Source organism: Ictalurus punctatus, chromosome 5 (assembly GCF_001660625.3).
Source record: "Ictalurus punctatus breed USDA103 chromosome 5, Coco_2.0, whole genome shotgun sequence".
NCBI classification, from domain to species: Eukaryota; Metazoa; Chordata; class Actinopteri; order Siluriformes; family Ictaluridae; genus Ictalurus; species Ictalurus punctatus.
The window spans coordinates 18,950,196-18,968,310 of NC_030420.2; the positions used below are offsets into that span (position 1 = coordinate 18,950,196).

Below are 18,115 nucleotides of genomic sequence, written 5' to 3' on the forward strand. Positions count from 1 at the left end.
AAATAATCATGCCTTAACAGATACAGCACTCAATTTTGTGCCTGTGAAAGCTAAAATAAATGTGAAAGCTTCAATTAATGTTCACATTAAACATGAGAATGGGGGAAAATGTGATCTCAGTGACTTTGACCATAGCATGGATGCTGAACAATAAACAGTGAAATGAAATCTGGTGCGGTGGCCTAGGAGGTTACGTTTACTAGCTAACTAACTTACAACTGCACTCAGTAGTTTTAACTACAGTACATAGCTGGCAGCATGATTAGTCTAGGACTAGGTATGTGTCAAATATGAGCCAAAATGTGTTGACTTATCTTAATGCCTAATCATTTTCCTTAATAATATCATAAAAACTGGATGGATGTACATTATACCTTCTTTTCTTCAGTGAAAGCTCTGTGCTAGCTTTGCAGAGTCACCATCAGCAGGGCAGGTTTTCTTTTCAGGAATTCAGAGAAACCATGTTTTGGTCAGACTGTTGTGTGTTGTGATCATCGATTTAAAATCCAGAGAGAGCACACTTTTGCAGTTGTCTATTATACAGTCTTTGCTGTAATGGTGTTACCAATATGGTATCCAAAACAAGAAACAGTAACCTATGCCAGTATGCTTAAGCAGTGTACACACACTATGGAAAAATTATATGTGCATTTTTTTATTCTATGTTACTATGCAAGTTATAACAGCTTGAAACCAGCACTAAAAGTGGTGAGCTGCTGAGCTACTGTACTGGTCTATGAGCATTTGTTTACAATGAGTGTGAGGTGAGAGAGCAAGCCCAGGAGAGCACACCAAGGTCAGCCATGGAAAGTTTGTGTATCTGTAAATGGAGCTCCAAGGTCAGCTAAAATTCCTGAATTCTGTGGCCTCTTCCTTGGGTACCATAGCAAAGCCACAAGGCTGGTGTCCTGGGAAGGCTACTGAGCTCTTTTTTGTCATATTTTTCTTTTTGTCTTTTTGCCACTGTGATCCTGACCTATCGGGCCATTGGTAACTAATGGTTGAGTATCGCACGAAAGAACAGAAGTTGGTATAGCAATCCACCAAAGAACAATAAGACTCACTAATATATATATATATATATATATGTGTGTGTGTGTGTGTGTGTGTGTGCATATATATATATATATATATATATATATATATATATATATATATATATATATATATATATATATATATATATATATATGTGTGTGTTTATATATATATATATGTATATATATATATATGTACACACACACACACACACACACACACACACACACACACACACACAGTACCATGCAAAAGTTTTAGGCACCCTATTTTTTTAGTACAAACTTTGTTATAGATTTTACATTATCAGGACAGTACAAAAAACATTTTAAAATCCTGAATATTAGTTTTCTATTACAAAATGAAATGTTACAGAAATTTTTTTGTATGTCATTAAAGAAAGCAGCATATTACATAAGAGACCACTTTTCAGACAAAAAAAAAATGAATGCTGGGTTATGCTGCAAAAATAAGAAGCAAATGCGACAGTCAAAGTCTCCAGAAGAACTGTGACTGGTTCTGCAAGATGCTCAGTAAAACTTACAGATAATTTCCTTATGAAACTGCACAAATTGTACCGGAAACTACTATTTTTATTTTTTATATTTTTTGTCGCACCAAATATCGACTTTGTTTCAATTACTACTGTTTACTGCACTTCACTGTATTTTTTTTTTTATGTTGAAACATTTAATTTGATGCATCTTTGCTCTACAGCATTTCTGTGCATGTGCCTACAACTTTTTCACAGTACTATATATATATATATATATATATATATATATATATATATATATATATATATATATACACACACACACACACACACACACACACACATGTATATAAACAATTATTGCACATGCACCTGTGAAACAGTCCTTAAGACACAAACAGTTTACAGGCAGTAGGCAGTTAAGGTCACGGTTAAAATAACTTAGGACGCCAAAGAGACCTTTCTACTGACTCTGAAAAACACCAGGAGAAAAGAAAGATGCCTAAGGTTCCTGCTCACCTGTGTGAACATGCCATAGGCCTGCTGCAGGGAGGCATGAGGACTGCAGATGTGTTCAGAGCAATAAACTGCAATGTCTGTAATGTAAGACACCGAACACAGTGCTACAGGGAGCCAGGTAGGACATCTCATATTCCTTGCCGTGACAAACGACGTGTAACCATGAGTCCCCCCAGATGTGACCAAGAACTTGCAAATGCCTTGGTGGAAGAGTGGGGTAACATCTCAGAAGAACTGACAAATCTGGAGCAGTCCATGAGGATGAGGTGCACTGTAGTACTTAAAGCAGCTGGTGGCCACCAGATACTGACTGTTGCTTTTGATATTGACCCCCTCTTTGTTTAGTGACTCATTATTCCATTTCTGTCCATCAAATGTCTGTGAAACTTGTTCAGTTTATGTCTCAGTTGTTTAATCTTTTCGTGTTAATACAAATATTTGTGCACGTTAAGAAATTTGCTGGAAATAAAAATTGTTGAATGTGAGAGGACGTTTCTTTTTTTTTTTTTTTTTGAGTATATATAGTGTGAGCTTTATTGTTCTTCTTTGCAATTTTTTTAATGGCTTGCTATACCAACTTACCGCCACCTAGTGTACCGGAGTACACGGGTTGTGATTGACAATTGGGGAAAAAAAATAATCTTTGGGCAGGGGGCACCTGGGGTGGCCCACCAGATTTTTAGGGGGGCCAATGCCACCCCTTGGTGCTCCTAATAAAGTAACTAAATATACATACTCACCAGTGTTAAAAAAGCGTGGAATGACCCTTAATCAGATTCATGTATAGAAGACTACTAATGCCAGGTAATCACTGGGTCAGGTGTGCCAAGAAATTTGGCATATGCTGTTTACCATGAAATAATAATGAGTCATTAATACCTAATACCCTCCCATCCTGTTGATTTAGGACTCATCACCCTATCTGTCAGATATTCAATGTGGAGAATGTCAGTCACTTCCTCCGCTGGGCAGAGTAGTAAGGCAAACGGAGTTGATGCGTACGACAGTGGCGATGATTGGGAGATCGGACTCGGCGATCTGATCATCGACCTGGAAGCTGATTTGGAAAAGGACCGCCGGAAATCGGAGATGAATCGCATTTTGACCGTAAAAAGCACCGCGGACGAACTGCCGTTCGGTGTTGCCGCGGAAAGCGCCAGCGCCGCGTTCGATGGCCTCACGAGTCCCGCCGCCAGTTTCTGCACTGAGGTGAGGAGATTCAAAGAGAAGCGGCGCAATTCCTGCGCGAGCGACGGCGGCGACAAATTGCGGTCGCTCGACCCGCCGCCGCCGCGCGCGCTTCCCAAAGTGTGCATCGCCAAGCGGCGTGAAGCTCAAGGACGCCCCGGAGAGGCATTCGAAATGAATACGAATGATGCAAGCGCTCCGTGCGCCAAAGGCAAAGAGGGCAAGAGAGGAAAACATCAAGGCAAAGGACTTAAAAAAGATAAGGACTGTGTGCGGACGCGTAAAGAGAAGCACGGCGAAGCCTTTGAATTCGAGAATGGTCGTGCTTTCGGGAGGAACGAAGAGAGCGCGTGCTATTGTGCAAACGGAGGAACGGCGGTCATGGACAGGGACGAAATGGACGCAAAGGGGATACGGGCTAGTGCTTTTGTTGTGGAGGAGGATGGACGGAGCTGCGAGAGAGAGTTCAACCACAAAACGGTAAGACAGCCAGCGATCCTTGTTAGGATGCTTTCTTTGCGCCAGTCTCCGCTCGTTCAACATGAATGGCGTCCGTTTGTTGATAATCATAGACAAACGTTAGGGGTTTAAATTTGTGCCGTGTGTCACATCTCATCACAGGCTGATGATGAGTGCAATCGATAATTCAATCCTACAGGCTGATATACGACCAAATATGTGAGCATTACTGGTGAGGGACATCATAATAAAATGTGTCATGAGCAATTTCAATGTGAAATACGCTGAAGGTTTTAAATGAATGTAAAGGTGTGTGTGTGTGTGCGCGCGCGCGTGTGAACTGCGATAAAGGAGCTCTCATATGCAAACAAAAAATGCTATATGCCAAACGAGCAGTGATGTGGTCCTTTATTAGTCATGTTTGGTTACATCTTCGGTAAAGAGATAGATATTGGAAGTAAAACACAAATCCTCCGTATTGCATTATTTAAAAAAAAAAAAAAAAAGGAACAAGGGATTATTGGTTATAAATACATCACTTCTAGGTATTCAGTTGTTGTCAGCCATTTCCTCTGTATTTTGTTAGACACCCCTTTTGATTTTTTGATGGCTGTTGCTATTGGAGACCTGAGCAGAATCACTCCTTCCAATTGGGACAAAAGCACTGTGTGTGTGTGTGTGTGTGTGTGTGTGTGTGTGTGTGTGTGTGTGTGTGTGTGTGTGTGTGATGTGATTTCATGTGGTATTTACTGTTTTAATATAGAGAGGAGTAAGAGTCTCCACCACCACCCCCCCACCCCCCACCACCCCTTGCTTTCTATTGTCCCTATATGTCTACATTGTTCTGATATTTATCTTATGTCCTTTATCCAGTTAAATATATTTACAGTCATATATATTTACATACGTAGTATAAGGAAGGATTTTAGTTATGCATACTGAAATATCCACTGTGTACCTGCTCTTTTCTCTTTTATCAGTTAAGTATAAAAACCAGATCAGTGGGGACCAATACACAAGAGGCTGAAAGAGCTGTTGAGTCAAACTACATGGAGCCATGTCAACCAGGAACAAGTGTAAATCTGGAAGGGATTGTTTGGCATGAAACAGAGGAGGGTAAGGACGTGTAATTGAGCTACTGGATTACATACAATGATGCATTACTTTAAAGATACCACATAATTTGATTTTGTTGCCCTAATTTTATACCCCTTAAGAGTCAATAAAATATATTTCATAAGCTACGTGTAAATAAAATTAGATGGAACAATGTGATTCATTAATTTATACTGTACATGTGTGACAAATACATGTAAAAGGCCGCAAGACAAGTCTTGCCATGAGCCATGAGCACCATTGGGCTACATTTACAAAGCAGCTGGGAGACTGAATCACCTACTAAAGCGTTTAAGCATTTGAGGGCAGTGGAGACACTGGGTGCATATTGATTAAGCAAATTAAAATTTTAGAACACCGTCCTAACAACTCTGACTGAGATCAATCACATAGTGAATCCAGACAAAATACTATACAAGAAATTGCTTATATTGTAGGCTATGTATCAAAATATGAAGAAAATAAGTCAGGTTATAGAGATAATATATGCAAAAATATAGTAAAACAGGGTTAAATAAATATGTTGTGTATTAACAGTATTTTCTGTGGGAGTTTTGTCCAGGTTATATACATGTTATGTACAAGTTATAAAAATGTGATCAATTTGATGGAGAAAGGGCACTTAAGGCATAGCAGAATTATGCATTATTATGCAGAACTGTTTAAATATTTTTGGATATTTATGTAAGCCATTTATGACTCATAGCCAGTTATTATTTCTGTCTGATTGCTTGACTTCAGGGGTGCTTGTTGTGAATGTGACATGGAGAAAAAGGACCTATGTGGGAACTCTCTTAGATTGTACCAAACATGACTGGGCTCCCCCTCGGTAACAGTTCAATATTTTCATGTATACAAATAGATGAAATCTCTGATGTAATACTTTTTCTTCCTAGATTACAATTAAACAAATATGTTTTATATGGTTTTAATCATTAATGCAATTATTTTCATGTTCCATTTTTATTCAATAGGTTTTGTGAGTCTCCAATGAGTGATTCTGAAATGACATGTGGGCGTGGACGGGGTAAACGGATGAGATTGGCAGTGCCTGATCAGCCTGTGATAGAACCTGGTCTCTCCAAGATAAGAGGACTGACTCATAAGAGACGTGGCGTGGGCATAGGCAACAAAGGGAGACGAGGAAGTCTAAACTTTAGTACCTGTAGGAACCCTACATACTTTTCAGTAGAGGACATTAAGTCAAGTTCACTTATGTGCGGCAAAAGGATAAGCAAAGCTCCACCAGATCTAGATTTGACCTTAGTTTCTGAGGACATTAGGAATGGAAATGGGAAAAGAATCCGCACCAAATCTAGGAGTGCTCCATCCACTCCACAGGGGAAATCTGATCCAATGTTTTTGGACCAAGTTTGTGCCTCACCAATGCTAATTGACTGTCCACACCCTAACTGCAACAAGAAATACAAACATATTAATGGGCTTCGCTATCACCAATCGCACGCACACTTGGACAGCACCAGCAAGCAAGAGTTTGAGGCAGAGAGTGAGGACCGGCTCTCTGATTATGATGAATCGCTCAACAACATGCCCCTTGACTCCAGTGAGAATGTCGATATTATTTCCAAGAAGCCACGAACCATGTATAAGCTTAATTCTGGTGGATCTTTAAAGAACAGAAAGTTACTACTCACCAGTGATCACAGTCCCACCACAAACTCTAAGCAACGAAGGAATGTGATTGGAAAAGAGGGACCCACTGATGAATTAAACAACCTGCCACTTATTTCAAACATGTCTGTAGTCCTTGAGAACTGCCTTATTACAGATCGTAACTCATCTATAGAGATGCCCAAACTTGAAGCTGAGGGTGTCATTGATAAGAGAGAAGTTAAAAAGGAAAATGGTGTTGCTGAAAGGTGCTCAGCCAAAACTAGGACCAACAGGTTTATTGTTACTACTCCTGCACCTCCAAAGCTTATTGCTATTCCTACATTTCCTAGTAAAGTCACAGATGGCTCCTCTCATCAACCTTCACCATCTGTTGCTCTTACAAAGACTAAGAATCTTTCATTGAAACCCATCAAGCCAAAATTGGATATTGTTGCACAAGTTAATATGGCAAATGCAGCCATAGTGGTAAGCAAGGAAAATAGGAGAAAGGAGAAGCACAGGCTAAAGGATAGAAATTATAAAGATTCAAGAAGTCCAAAAGCTGATCCTGCTTTCATAAAAGCAGATGATATAAAAAGTATAGGAAAGGATTTACCGGTTAGCTTGTTAAAAGAGCATCTGAGCAAGCAGGATGTTGTTAACGGTTTTAGTGAAACTCAAGAAAGTCGAATGGCAAGTATCAGAGCCGAAGCTGACAAAGTGTACACTTTCACTGACAATGCACCCAGTCCCTCTATTGGGAGCTCTGCAAGAATGGACTCAGGCACACTTTCAAACTGTGACAGTAGTACTACCAAGACCAACAGTCCAGCATACTCAGACATATCAGATGTGGCAGAGGATGGAGGATTAAATTCTAGATCAAGGAGAAACTCAGCTCCTGATTCCAATCTGAATGGAAATATCAATCCCAAGATTCCAATTACTTCTGTCACTACAGCCCTGGGAAAAGAAATTCAGGCATCAACTCACAGTCATGGATATGAATCTTATGGTCTTCCAGGCTACATGCACTCTGGACAAGGAAACTCTGCTGCTTTCCTAAAGGTTTCAACACCTTATGCTAGAACTAAGGAGGATGTTCGAGAGTTGAGTGAGGATCTGAAAACCTCAGAATCAACTGCTGATACCAGCTCTCAGTCACAGCTTCAATTAGCTATCACACAAACGCAGACTGCTTTAGCTCAGTCCTTGTACTATGGACAGTATGCTCGTAATGCTCCTATAGACCAGAAGGTAATGATAGTTCCAAACAATCACAGGCAACAGAATGAGACATGCTGTGATGATGTGCAATGCAGCAAACATAGCAGAGCCCAAGCTAGACGTGGACCTGAGCAGAAAGAACGAACAAAAGAGGATACAAAACAGATGATATCATCATCTGTGGCCATTCATAAGGGAACAAACTCTGCTAAAATCAGCTGTGCAAAACCTGGTTTCATCTATGTAGAGTTGGACAAACAGTTATCTCTTCAGCAGCCCCAGGTGAAGTCTTCTGTTATGTCAATAACAAAAGACCAGGGGCTTAACAAGGAGTCTGAAGACTTCAACTCAGAATGTCAAAATGCAAAAACAAATGTGGATACAAATATAACATATCTAAATGTAAGTCTCTGACATTACTACACATTTTCTGAAATTTTCTGAAAATGTCTAAACATTTTTAGAAATGTCTTAGATTTAAGTGTAACATTTCACAGTCTTTAAAATATGTGTATCATGTAATAAGTATAATATTGTGCCCTGAGGATCCTAATTGATGTTGATGTAACTAATATTGAATTCAAATTCTCAGATTTGCCCCTTTATCCTTTAAAACTAACAATCGCTTCTGTTGTATGACAATGGACGTCCCATTGTAGATGTCTGATTGCGTTGGTTGTAAAACCCTAAACTGTTTGACGGTAGATGTTCCTCTGGGTTTAGGCTTCAGAATCACAGTCCTGGAGCCACTCATTTCAGTCCAAATATGTGAAGCAGCAAAATCAAGAGGTTAACAAGGTCTCTCAGGAAATAGGCCCAGACAAGGGGAAAGATTGGCATGTGCCTCCTGAGCCACAGCCCAGACTGGAAGCTGAGCTCCAAAATGTACATTGTGAGACACCTTCTGAAGACATCGAGGAGAGTACCAGAGCAGAGGTGGAAAAGGCACCTAGTGAAACCTCTGAAAACCCACAGAATACAAGAGTGGCTGTGTCATCTTCTCAACAATCTTACATCCAGTACCAGCACTCTTACCCATACCTACATCTTTGTGAGACAAATAACACATCCTTTAGTGTGATGTCACCAGCACTGGTGCACAACTACCCAGGTAATGTTGGATGGATTTCTCAAAAATTTCTCTTTACATGAGGTTCTTTTACTCTTAACAACAATCATTCAGTAAATTTTACACCTGCTAGGTTTCCATTACCCTATGTATGGGAAGACACCTGAGAGGGAGGATTCAAGTGGGATGCAGCACAGCAAGACAGTTTCTGACCCTACAGACCTTGAGCTGCTGCCACATCACAACCATCCATACCATGGAAAATGTCCTGTGGTGGGTTTGTTCAGAAAGTTCCTAATCACACAATGTTTTCATGTTAATTGAATTGTGATTTCATTCAGAGTTTTTTTTTTCACGTTCTTCAGCCTGGGGAGCCAGGAGGTCCTGAACAGGAGGACAGGGACCCAGAGCGCGAGAGAGAAACTCTTCCATTTGCTCACCACCTTCATACACATCATCACACTCATCTGGGCATGAGCTACTCTCTTGTGTCGGGGCAGTATGACCAATTTCAAGGTGAAAAGAAAAGCTAAACAAATCTCAGTACCGGTTAATATTCACAAAAGGCATAAAAGGTGGTTGCCAGGTGAGAAAAAGAGGATCTTCGCTCTAATATTTGGTTTAAACATCTTTGAAGGTCTGAGTACAGTAGCCATGTGTGCCAGTCAGCAAGTGGCAACCACACAGACCACTTCCTGTGGTATGTATGGCCTTATTGCTTGACTGGAAAAAGCTGCTGTCTGTTTAGTAGGTGTTTTATGAATACTGATTATTCATTTTACAATTGCAGAGAATGATGGGAAGATGTGAGTTCAAACTACATGTTCCTGGCTCACACAAGGACTCATAAACATCAATTCCATGGTGTTAATCATTGCCTCCATGTGAGGCTACTTTCATTTTTTTAATGAATGAATGTAACATTAGAGGTACAATGCAGTGTTAATAATGTTATGAAATACTGTATAGGTATGTAATGGCATTACCCTGGTGAGATAAGGTTTTGTAATATATGCTATTTGCTTTTTGGGTGCCTGTCATAAACGACAAACATGTAAACCTTTCTGTAATTACTCTGCCTGTAAATGACTACATCTAGCTGGTAGAATGCACATGTATTGTTGTGTACTATGATATTGAATGTATTTGATATTTTATAACCTCTATGTGCTAAAGGATGATTTGCAGTAGATTACAAGTGACTGTACAGTGGATATGTCCGCATTAACCTATTAACATGAAATTGCTCTGGCCATAGCCATTAATCGACTGTATTGTGTTCAGTGAAAAGAGTTACTCAACATGTCTCAGTGCCATATAGTACTATTGTGATGTACATTTTGTACATAGTTTAACAAGCAATCAATACTAACTTATGTACAGTTGTTTTCAGTGCAATGTATGGTTGTCTATCCAACCTCACTTACATGGATAAAGTAGTACCCTTTATTACTTGAATCGTGCTGCATTACCTAAATATGTTTACAAGCACATCTTTGGAAATATATGTCAGTGTTGTAGTTTGGTTCATCCTTTCAGTCATGAGGTTTTACTAAATGTCAACTATACTGTACCACAAAATTATGTTGCTTTTTTATACTGTTCTTGCCTTAAATCGTTTGTCAACCCAAATAAAGGTAAACATTGTTTATAGATGTCTTCATTATTTATGCTGCATTTACACTGACCACAGATAGTTACACATAGCACATATTTTGTACATGATTCATCTGCATGTACATTAAAGCTTGTGTATATCACATTCTATATAATAACGCTCTATATAATGCTATATGGCAATAAAATAGGACCCATACTAGAAGGCATAGGCTGTGAAGTCTACAAATATGTTGTAAAAGAATGATATAATGTGTAGGATAAATGCAGCTGTTAGGATTTTTATGAATAGAGTACATGGGAATGTTCTGATATCCCTTTTGTTTTAAAATATGCTTTACTGTTGTTTCAGAACAAGTGGTGCCAAAATAATTAAACAAATGATCTGCAAGCAAAATATTAAGTTTTTTAAGTGTTAACGCCCCCACCCCCCTTTAATTTCTCATTTCCTGATGGATTGATCTGTAATGAATTAAGTGCTCAGCAGTATATTTCACCAACCTGTAATTGTAGCTACATTCCATGACATAAGAATAGTTAAAATACTTATTAGCTTTGGTTGTACAATTATCTACTACCCTGTAAATGTATGCAGCACCAGGTCATCACTATTAAGGTGAAAAGTGGTGACATTTCCAGGGGCCCAAAACCATATACTGTCAGGTAGCCCTGGATTCCTAGCTACAGTATATCCATCCGGAGTGAAGCTTAAACAATATAGTTCAACTGAAATCACACTCTCACTTTAGACTGTGAGCTATATAATTCATCCAGTTATCCAGCAGACAGTCTAGCAGATTGTCTTGAGCAATTTTAGACATAACTTTGTTCAGTCGTGTCCAAAATAGCATGTATGTCCCTGAATAGCTAATATCATTAAATATGGTTTCCGGGTTTCCAGGTAAAACCTTTCCAAAATGATCCATGTCAAAAACTACACAGAAAATCAGGTAATGAAAAAGGGAGACACGTTTTTCTTATTTTTCTCAGGATTTGTGTAGCTCACAAGGTCTACACGATAGACACACATTTCCAATGGATAGACATTATCCACTCCATAAACCCCCTTTCCATCTCCCAATCTTGCAGTATATCTTAGAATTGGTTCTCTGCGTCAAAGACACACTGTCTACACTTACACATTGATTTTGTTTGCACTAATGTATTAGATTTACTTCTAATTAGCTAAAAAACAAAATCTTTGTGGCACCTGAGTATTATTAAATTAGCCTAATCTCTCCATTGCTCCTCTGCCATTGAAATTTGTAACAAGAGTAAGAACATAGTGTATTTTGACACCCATCTGTGTGTAACTATCATTCTATTTTACCCATGATAACCACCAAGGCTGTTGTGTGACAATTGGGTAACATTAGCCAACGATGCCTGCCTGAATGGTGCTCGGATATAACCCCCACTCTAACACCACTGGGAGAAGTGACATTAAAATTACATTAAAATTGACATTGAGAAATGTAAATTTTTTTTTATAGAAAGTGCATGGTGATGCCCATGTAGCAGCAGCAGAGGTCCAAAAGGTCAATTTGCATCATTACCTCATTTACAGAATTTCCACTTAAGGGCATACATGGCCTATGTGCTAGGGGCTCCACTGTTCAGAAATGTGTTCTGGATACACAGACCACAGATCTCAGCTGGCAATTTAGTCCAATAGGCCAGAGTGGCAACCTAGCTGAGGGTGCCAAATCTTGTTTTACATTTGGGACGGCAACAAGGAGGCTGCCAGGTTGTTCTGTAAGGCCCTGTTCACACTAGTGCATTTTCAATTTAAAACACATAACTTTTGCTATGGTTACGCCTGTCCTCTACACTACTCTGGCTTTTTCGACCCTCGAAAATGAAGACTTTTGGAAACACTGAAGACCCCGTTTTAGTTTGAAAACTCCCGGGTTGCATTTTAGTGTAAACTGACCAAAACGGAGAATTTGAAAATGCAGGCGTGGCTGCCCACATTTGTTCCCTGATTGGGTTCTCTGGATCATTGCATATCCTTCCCTGATTCATTAAGCCCCTATCATATGACCATTACGCTACCTTGACAACCGTATAAACAGTAACATGGAGACTGAAGTGCAAGCTTTGCTGGCTTTGTTGTCATTTTTTGCAGCCATTGTGCAGTTAAATTCTGTATTTTATAATACTGCAGCTGCCTACATGCGCAAGAGGCAAGCTATGTTTAGAGCAATCGGCAACAAATCTAGTTTCACCATGTATAAGGCCACCACTATCGTTCTGAGTCCAGACTAAATCAAGACACTGAAAACAGAGCCCAAAGTTAATGGACTTGTCACCAACTTCTATCAGACATATGTATGCCGCAGTGCAATTGACTGTACACACGTCGAGGTCAAAAATCCTTTGTCTAATTCCACAGACTTTATTAAGAGGGAGGGTAAATAGTCTTTGAAGGTAAAAGCGTTGTGTGACCACAAGTACTGTTTCACGGACACTGTTGTTAAATGGCCGGGCAGTGTACATGACGCGCATATTTGCTAATTCACAACTGAGAGGCAACCTAAAATATGGGACTGTTCCCTCTTGCCATAAACTCTTGTTTATTCTAGGTGATTCAGCTTATCCATATCTCATGAAAGAATATCCCAATGGCGGAGTTACCCCAACGGAGCAGTACTATGGACTATCGCTTTCCAAAGCACGTATGGTGATCGAGTGCGCATTTGGACGTTTGAAGGCACGGTTAGCGGCTCAGAGGAGGGCCATAAACACGAAGGACCTTTCAATTCAATTCAATTCAGTTTTATTTGTATAGCACTTTTAACAATGGACATTGTCTCAAAGCAGCTTTACAGAAACATATAAACACAGGATACAGATTTTAGCAATCTCTAGGTTGCACTGCTTGGGGTCATCCTCAGTGGCAGGCTGTAGCCTCCAGTTAATGAGATCTCCATCCAGAGGTAATGCATCAGGATGGATCAGGCAGGTCTGGAGAGCAGAAAGGGTCAGGATCACTGGCATCTCCATAATATCATGTGTGGCTTGACAGAACAAGGGAGGTAAAGAGAGGAAGAGATGGTTATGTATGCGTACTATCCCGTAATGGATAAGACTGTGTACTTTGCATAAAGAAAAAAATTTATTCAAGGTAAGCTTGAGTAAACAAATGTGTTTTCAGCCTGGAATTAAACAATGAGACTGTGTCTGAGTCCCGAACAATAATTAGAATAATTGGAAGGCTGTACCATAACTGTGGGACTTTGTAAGAGAAAGCTCTTCCCCCTTCTGTAGCCATCACTATTTGAGGTACCAACAAATAGCCTGCACCTTTTGATCGCAGTAAGCGTGGCAGATCATAAAAGACCAAAAGTTTGCTCAGTTACTGTGGGGTGAGACCATTCAGTGCTTTATAGGTCAATAGTAGTATTTCATAAGGAATGCGAAATTTTACTGGGAGCCAGTGCAGTGTGGATAAGATCGGGGTTATGTGGTCATATTTTCTGGTTCTAGTAAGGACTCTTGCAGCTGCATTCTGGATTAAATGGAGTTTGTTTATGCATCTACTAGAACAACCAGACAGTAAGGCATTACAGTAATCCAGCCTAGAGGTGACGAAGGCATGAACTAATTTTTCTGCACCATGTAGTGACATTATATTTCTTATCCTAACAATATTTCTGAAAAAAGAAGGCTTTCTGAAAGAAGGCTTGAGAGCAGAGAATGAATCTCATTTGTAGCTCACAGCGTTCATCCCTTCTCATCCACACCATCTTGTCTCTGATGTTTTTGAACATTGTGGATCCACCACTTACAAAGTTCAATCCCAAGCCATTTGTGTGCATGGATACATAATAAGGGACACAGGGAAGAGGAGGACACTGACTGTGACAGTTTTATGGAAAATTTTGTGTTAGGTAAGACGCTTAATAATAATAATAATAATAAGTTAATAATAAGTTAATGCTGTTTTCTTGATTTTGTTGTGCAGTGTGGACGGTGGATAGTGTAACCCCCAGGATCAGTGCGCCTCTATCCCCTGTTCAGGAAATTTCCACTCACACAGCATCCACAAGCCCTCCAGCATTATGGACGTCCCCCCCCCCCCCCCCCCCCCCAATCCATTTACCAATCTGCCATCTGGCAGTAGGCTCGGCAGCATCCGCTCAAGCACTGCCAGACTGGGAAACCCCCTTCTACCCCCTGGCTGTCAGACTCCTGAACACTGCTCCTCCCTACACACATCACTTTGGGATCCAAGTAACTCCCTCCATGCTACTGAACAGACACTTTAAATAAATAATAATGCACATGTCACTTTGTTCATTACTGCCCTGACATACTGTTTACAGTTCACCAACACTTGTACAGATTCATTACAGTATTGCATTCAATCACTTTAAACATCATTCATCTCATGTTTGTTTTACAAGCATTACTGCGCTGACACTTTTTACTAAATTGATTTTAGTTGCAGCTTTGGACCCTGTGTTAACTGTAATGTCTTATTATCATGTTAAATGTTCTTTTTGTAATTGGAGTATTTGCTCTGCTACCCATCTGTGTACATACCCCAACTGTTTCCCTTACCACCTCCCTCCATCCTTCCTACGTCTGTGGTACTTTATTTATGTCCTATCAGCACTGTGTATGTCATACATGTATCTTGCACCTTGGGTCCAGGAGAAACGTTATTTCATCTTACTGTGTACTGTACACTGTATATGACTGCAATGACAATAAATATCTACTTGACTTGACTTGATAATATTCTGTAAAGTGGGCAAATAGCAGTGGTTATTCTGACACTGAATATACTTTTAATCAAGAGTTGATCTACATAACAAGCAAATTAAACCTACCATGCCAACACTGAAGTTGATACGTAGAGATGCTTGATAGTTATGTCCTGCGGTCCTGATCAGTGAAGTGGCTTCATTTGAGTTGGCTAGGCTATGACTCAGTAAGTGCAGTTTGACAGGGATAGTGCTGAACATCTAGTCAAGCCAGCTTGTCCAGGAATCTTTTGACTCTGTGAAAAATTTTAGCAGAAATCACACCAAAAGTACAGCCATCCAATTGGAGTAGTTTGTCCAGAGATCATGTAGAAAGCCTTATGATTGTAAGGCTTTGGTAGAGACTGGTAGACAGTGACTGAGCTTGATGCTGAAGATCAGCAAGATACAAGATCAGCCAGAGTCGAAAGACAACTCTGAAGTTGATGATCCAAATGGATAGGAATCCAATGCCCAACTCACAGATGAATGTATTTATGAGGAGTGTCAGTGTCAGGAGTGCCTATTTTCCTGCCTCTTTTCATTTGGTGCTGTTGATATTTGACAATTGTCCTCTGGCAGTTCCTGGGGACACCTGTCCATTACACCAATACATCAGCCTTTACCAACCTGTCGCCACAAAGTTGGAAGTACACAACTGTCTAGACATTCTAGCTATAGCAGTAACGTTTCACTTTATTGGAACTAAAGGGTCCCAAACCTGTTACAACTTGACAATGCCCCTGTGCTCCAAGTGAGGTGCATAAAGACAAAGTTTACCAAGATTGGTGTGGAAGAACTTGAGAACCCTGAGATCAAACCCACTGAATACCTCTGGGATGAATGAGATGACTGCCCACCAGGACTTCTCACAGGACATCAGTGCCCAACCTCACTAATGCTCTTGTAGCTGAATGAGCTCAAATCCCCACAACCATGTTTCAAAATCAAGCAGAAAGCCTTCCCAGAAGAATGGAGGCTGTTATACCAGAAGGGGGGGGATTATCCACAAACACATATATATTGGTGTGATGATCAGGTGTCCACATACTTTTGGATGTAGTATGTTCATTGGATATATAAATTATGAAACTGAAGTGTTGTGCATTAACGGAACTTACTCCAAAGTTTCAAGTATGATTGCATAATACATTTAAGACCAAACATGACATAGGAAAATGGAAGGATTACATATTCATTAAGCATACAATTATCATACAACAGACTACATTGAAAAGGGTATTATGACTGTCCTAAAGAGTTTCATATGCTTGAGAGGAAAGTGTCTTTTGTCATATAATGCCAGATGTGTGGGTAGATTTTCTATACTATTGTCCAATGTTTTTTGGGAGTCAGCTTCATCTTTATGACTCTGGCCCCTCTTTACAGCCAATGTTGCCTGGAATCTTGTGTTTTAGATGGCTGGTTGTTGGGTATCTGGCAGATAACTTTCAATCTCAGGGATTTATTTTATGGGCAGTTTATGACCATTACAGTTATTTGGCAGGTAGAAAATGGAGTTTATCTAAAAAGATGTATATTTTAGTCCTTTTAGTCCTATGTCCAGCTTTTGTTGTGGATAAAAATGACATGAAATAAACATGAGGGAGACCTAGTATCCAGTAAAGGGGAGAAGAAGAAAAGACGGGCACCAAGACACACAGAAGCGGTGTGAGGCGGATATTGACTGATATTGAATATTGAATTGGATTCACACTTTAAAGATCTTAGATCTTTAAGAGTAATACACTATGGTTTATTAGTCAAAAAAGTCAAAAAGAAGTATACGAGCTGAAACACACACACACACACACACACACACACACACACACACACTCTCGTACAGTCAAGGGCGGTCATGTAGACATAACACACGCACACACTCTCTGTCTCTCTCTGTCTCTCTCTCTCTCTCACACATACTACTATAACTTTATAAGAATAATAAAAAGGAATATTAAGATATTATAAGGGTAATATCTTATAATAATAATATATATACTCTTTATAAAAAACAGAATAATAGGATATGTAGGACAGTAGAAGGGTAATATAATGATATTATGAAGTAGGAAGTACAGTAAACCGTTTTTCAAGCAGTATAACTATATATATAAAATAGAGATATAGAGCAAATATGAAAATAAATTATAAACTAGAAATGCAGGCTCGCAAGGAAGGCCTTAATGTTAAGAGAGAACCATGAGGAGCCATTTATAAGGGTGGCTGAGTCAAGCTGCCCCCCCCCCGCAAGATAATAGTAAGACCGAGGTCACTCTAGATTGTTTTGTCTCTCCACTTTTGATTTTACGGGTTATTCAAATCCCTTGGTTTTGATTCTCTGGGTTATTAAAATCCCTTGGTTTTGATTCTATGTGTAAGTGGAATAGTCCTTTTCTGGAACATAAGAGTAAGGTAGATGAGTTCTTTTTTAACCCTATTGGTTGTGATATCATAGTCTTCTTGAAACCTATGGGTTAGTTACTGTGTAAATACAGTATAAATACTGGAGCTTAAGGTCAGGGTATCAGATCACTTCTGAGAATTCTCATCGGTGTGGATCTCGTGTGGTGGAACGGAACCAATAAAGCTGGACCCTTGCTTCTTCTCACTCACGGCTGGTGTCTTTTTTTCTATCTCCAACTGGGCTCAGAGGTAGATGTGAGTATTGGCTTCTATGTTGAATTTTAAGTGTTTTTGGGTAATAGGCTAAATTTGAGCCAGCACTTTATTGGTGTGGTTTATGCCTTGATTGAACAGGGGACAAGGGACAGCTGGAATTATTTTATTAGGAATGCCCTGCACCACCAGCAAGCTAATGCTCAGGCTCCTTTTACAGAGACAAGGTTTTTACTGAGACAAGATGACCCTAGCAGTAATTGGACCACAAATACCTTGTCTCAGTAAGTAGTCTCATTGTCAGTGAATCTACCCTCATGCAGATGAACTGTGACTTGCTTTGGTTATAAGGAGCTCTTCTCTGAGTTATACAAAAACAGCAATATTCTGATGCCAGTGGCC

At 39.7% G+C, this 18,115-nt stretch overlaps 1 protein-coding gene across 2 annotated transcripts; it reads left to right on the plus strand.

Moving 5' to 3' along the window:
* Nucleotides 1-2,998: 2,998 nt before the first annotated feature.
* znf608 (zinc finger protein 608) lies at nucleotides 2,999-10,362 on the plus strand. Of its 2 annotated transcripts, XR_008396456.1 has the most exons (8): nucleotides 2,999-3,721; nucleotides 4,681-4,816; nucleotides 5,558-5,645; nucleotides 5,791-8,059; nucleotides 8,381-8,768; nucleotides 8,860-8,999; nucleotides 9,092-9,426; nucleotides 9,517-10,362. XR_008396456.1 is itself a non-coding variant. In XM_053680285.1 (7 exons), the coding sequence occupies exons 1-7, from the start codon at nucleotides 2,999-3,001 to the stop codon at nucleotides 9,257-9,259; spliced, it is 3,912 nt and encodes a 1,303-aa protein (XP_053536260.1). In that variant the 3' UTR covers nucleotides 9,260-10,362. The 2 variants fall into 2 exon arrangements, 1 of the variants encoding a protein (XP_053536260.1); XM_053680285.1 differs by having other exon boundaries at nucleotides 9,092-10,362.
* The last annotated feature ends 7,753 nt before the right edge of the window (nucleotides 10,363-18,115 follow it).

What these genes read in the sequence shown, in the direction of transcription:
- znf608 (XM_053680285.1), top strand. Translation starts at nt 2,999, where the DNA reads ATGTCAGTCACTTCCTCCGCTGGGCAGAGTAGTAAGGCAAACGGAGTT. An exon ending in CATGACTGGGCTCCCCCTCG is followed by an intron (nt 5,646 to 5,790) that starts GTAACAGTTCAA and finishes TTTATTCAATAG; the next exon opens with GTTTTGTGAGTCTCCAATGA. An exon ending in CAAATATAACATATCTAAAT is followed by an intron (nt 8,060 to 8,380) that starts GTAAGTCTCTGA and finishes CTCTGGGTTTAG; the next exon opens with GCTTCAGAATCACAGTCCTG.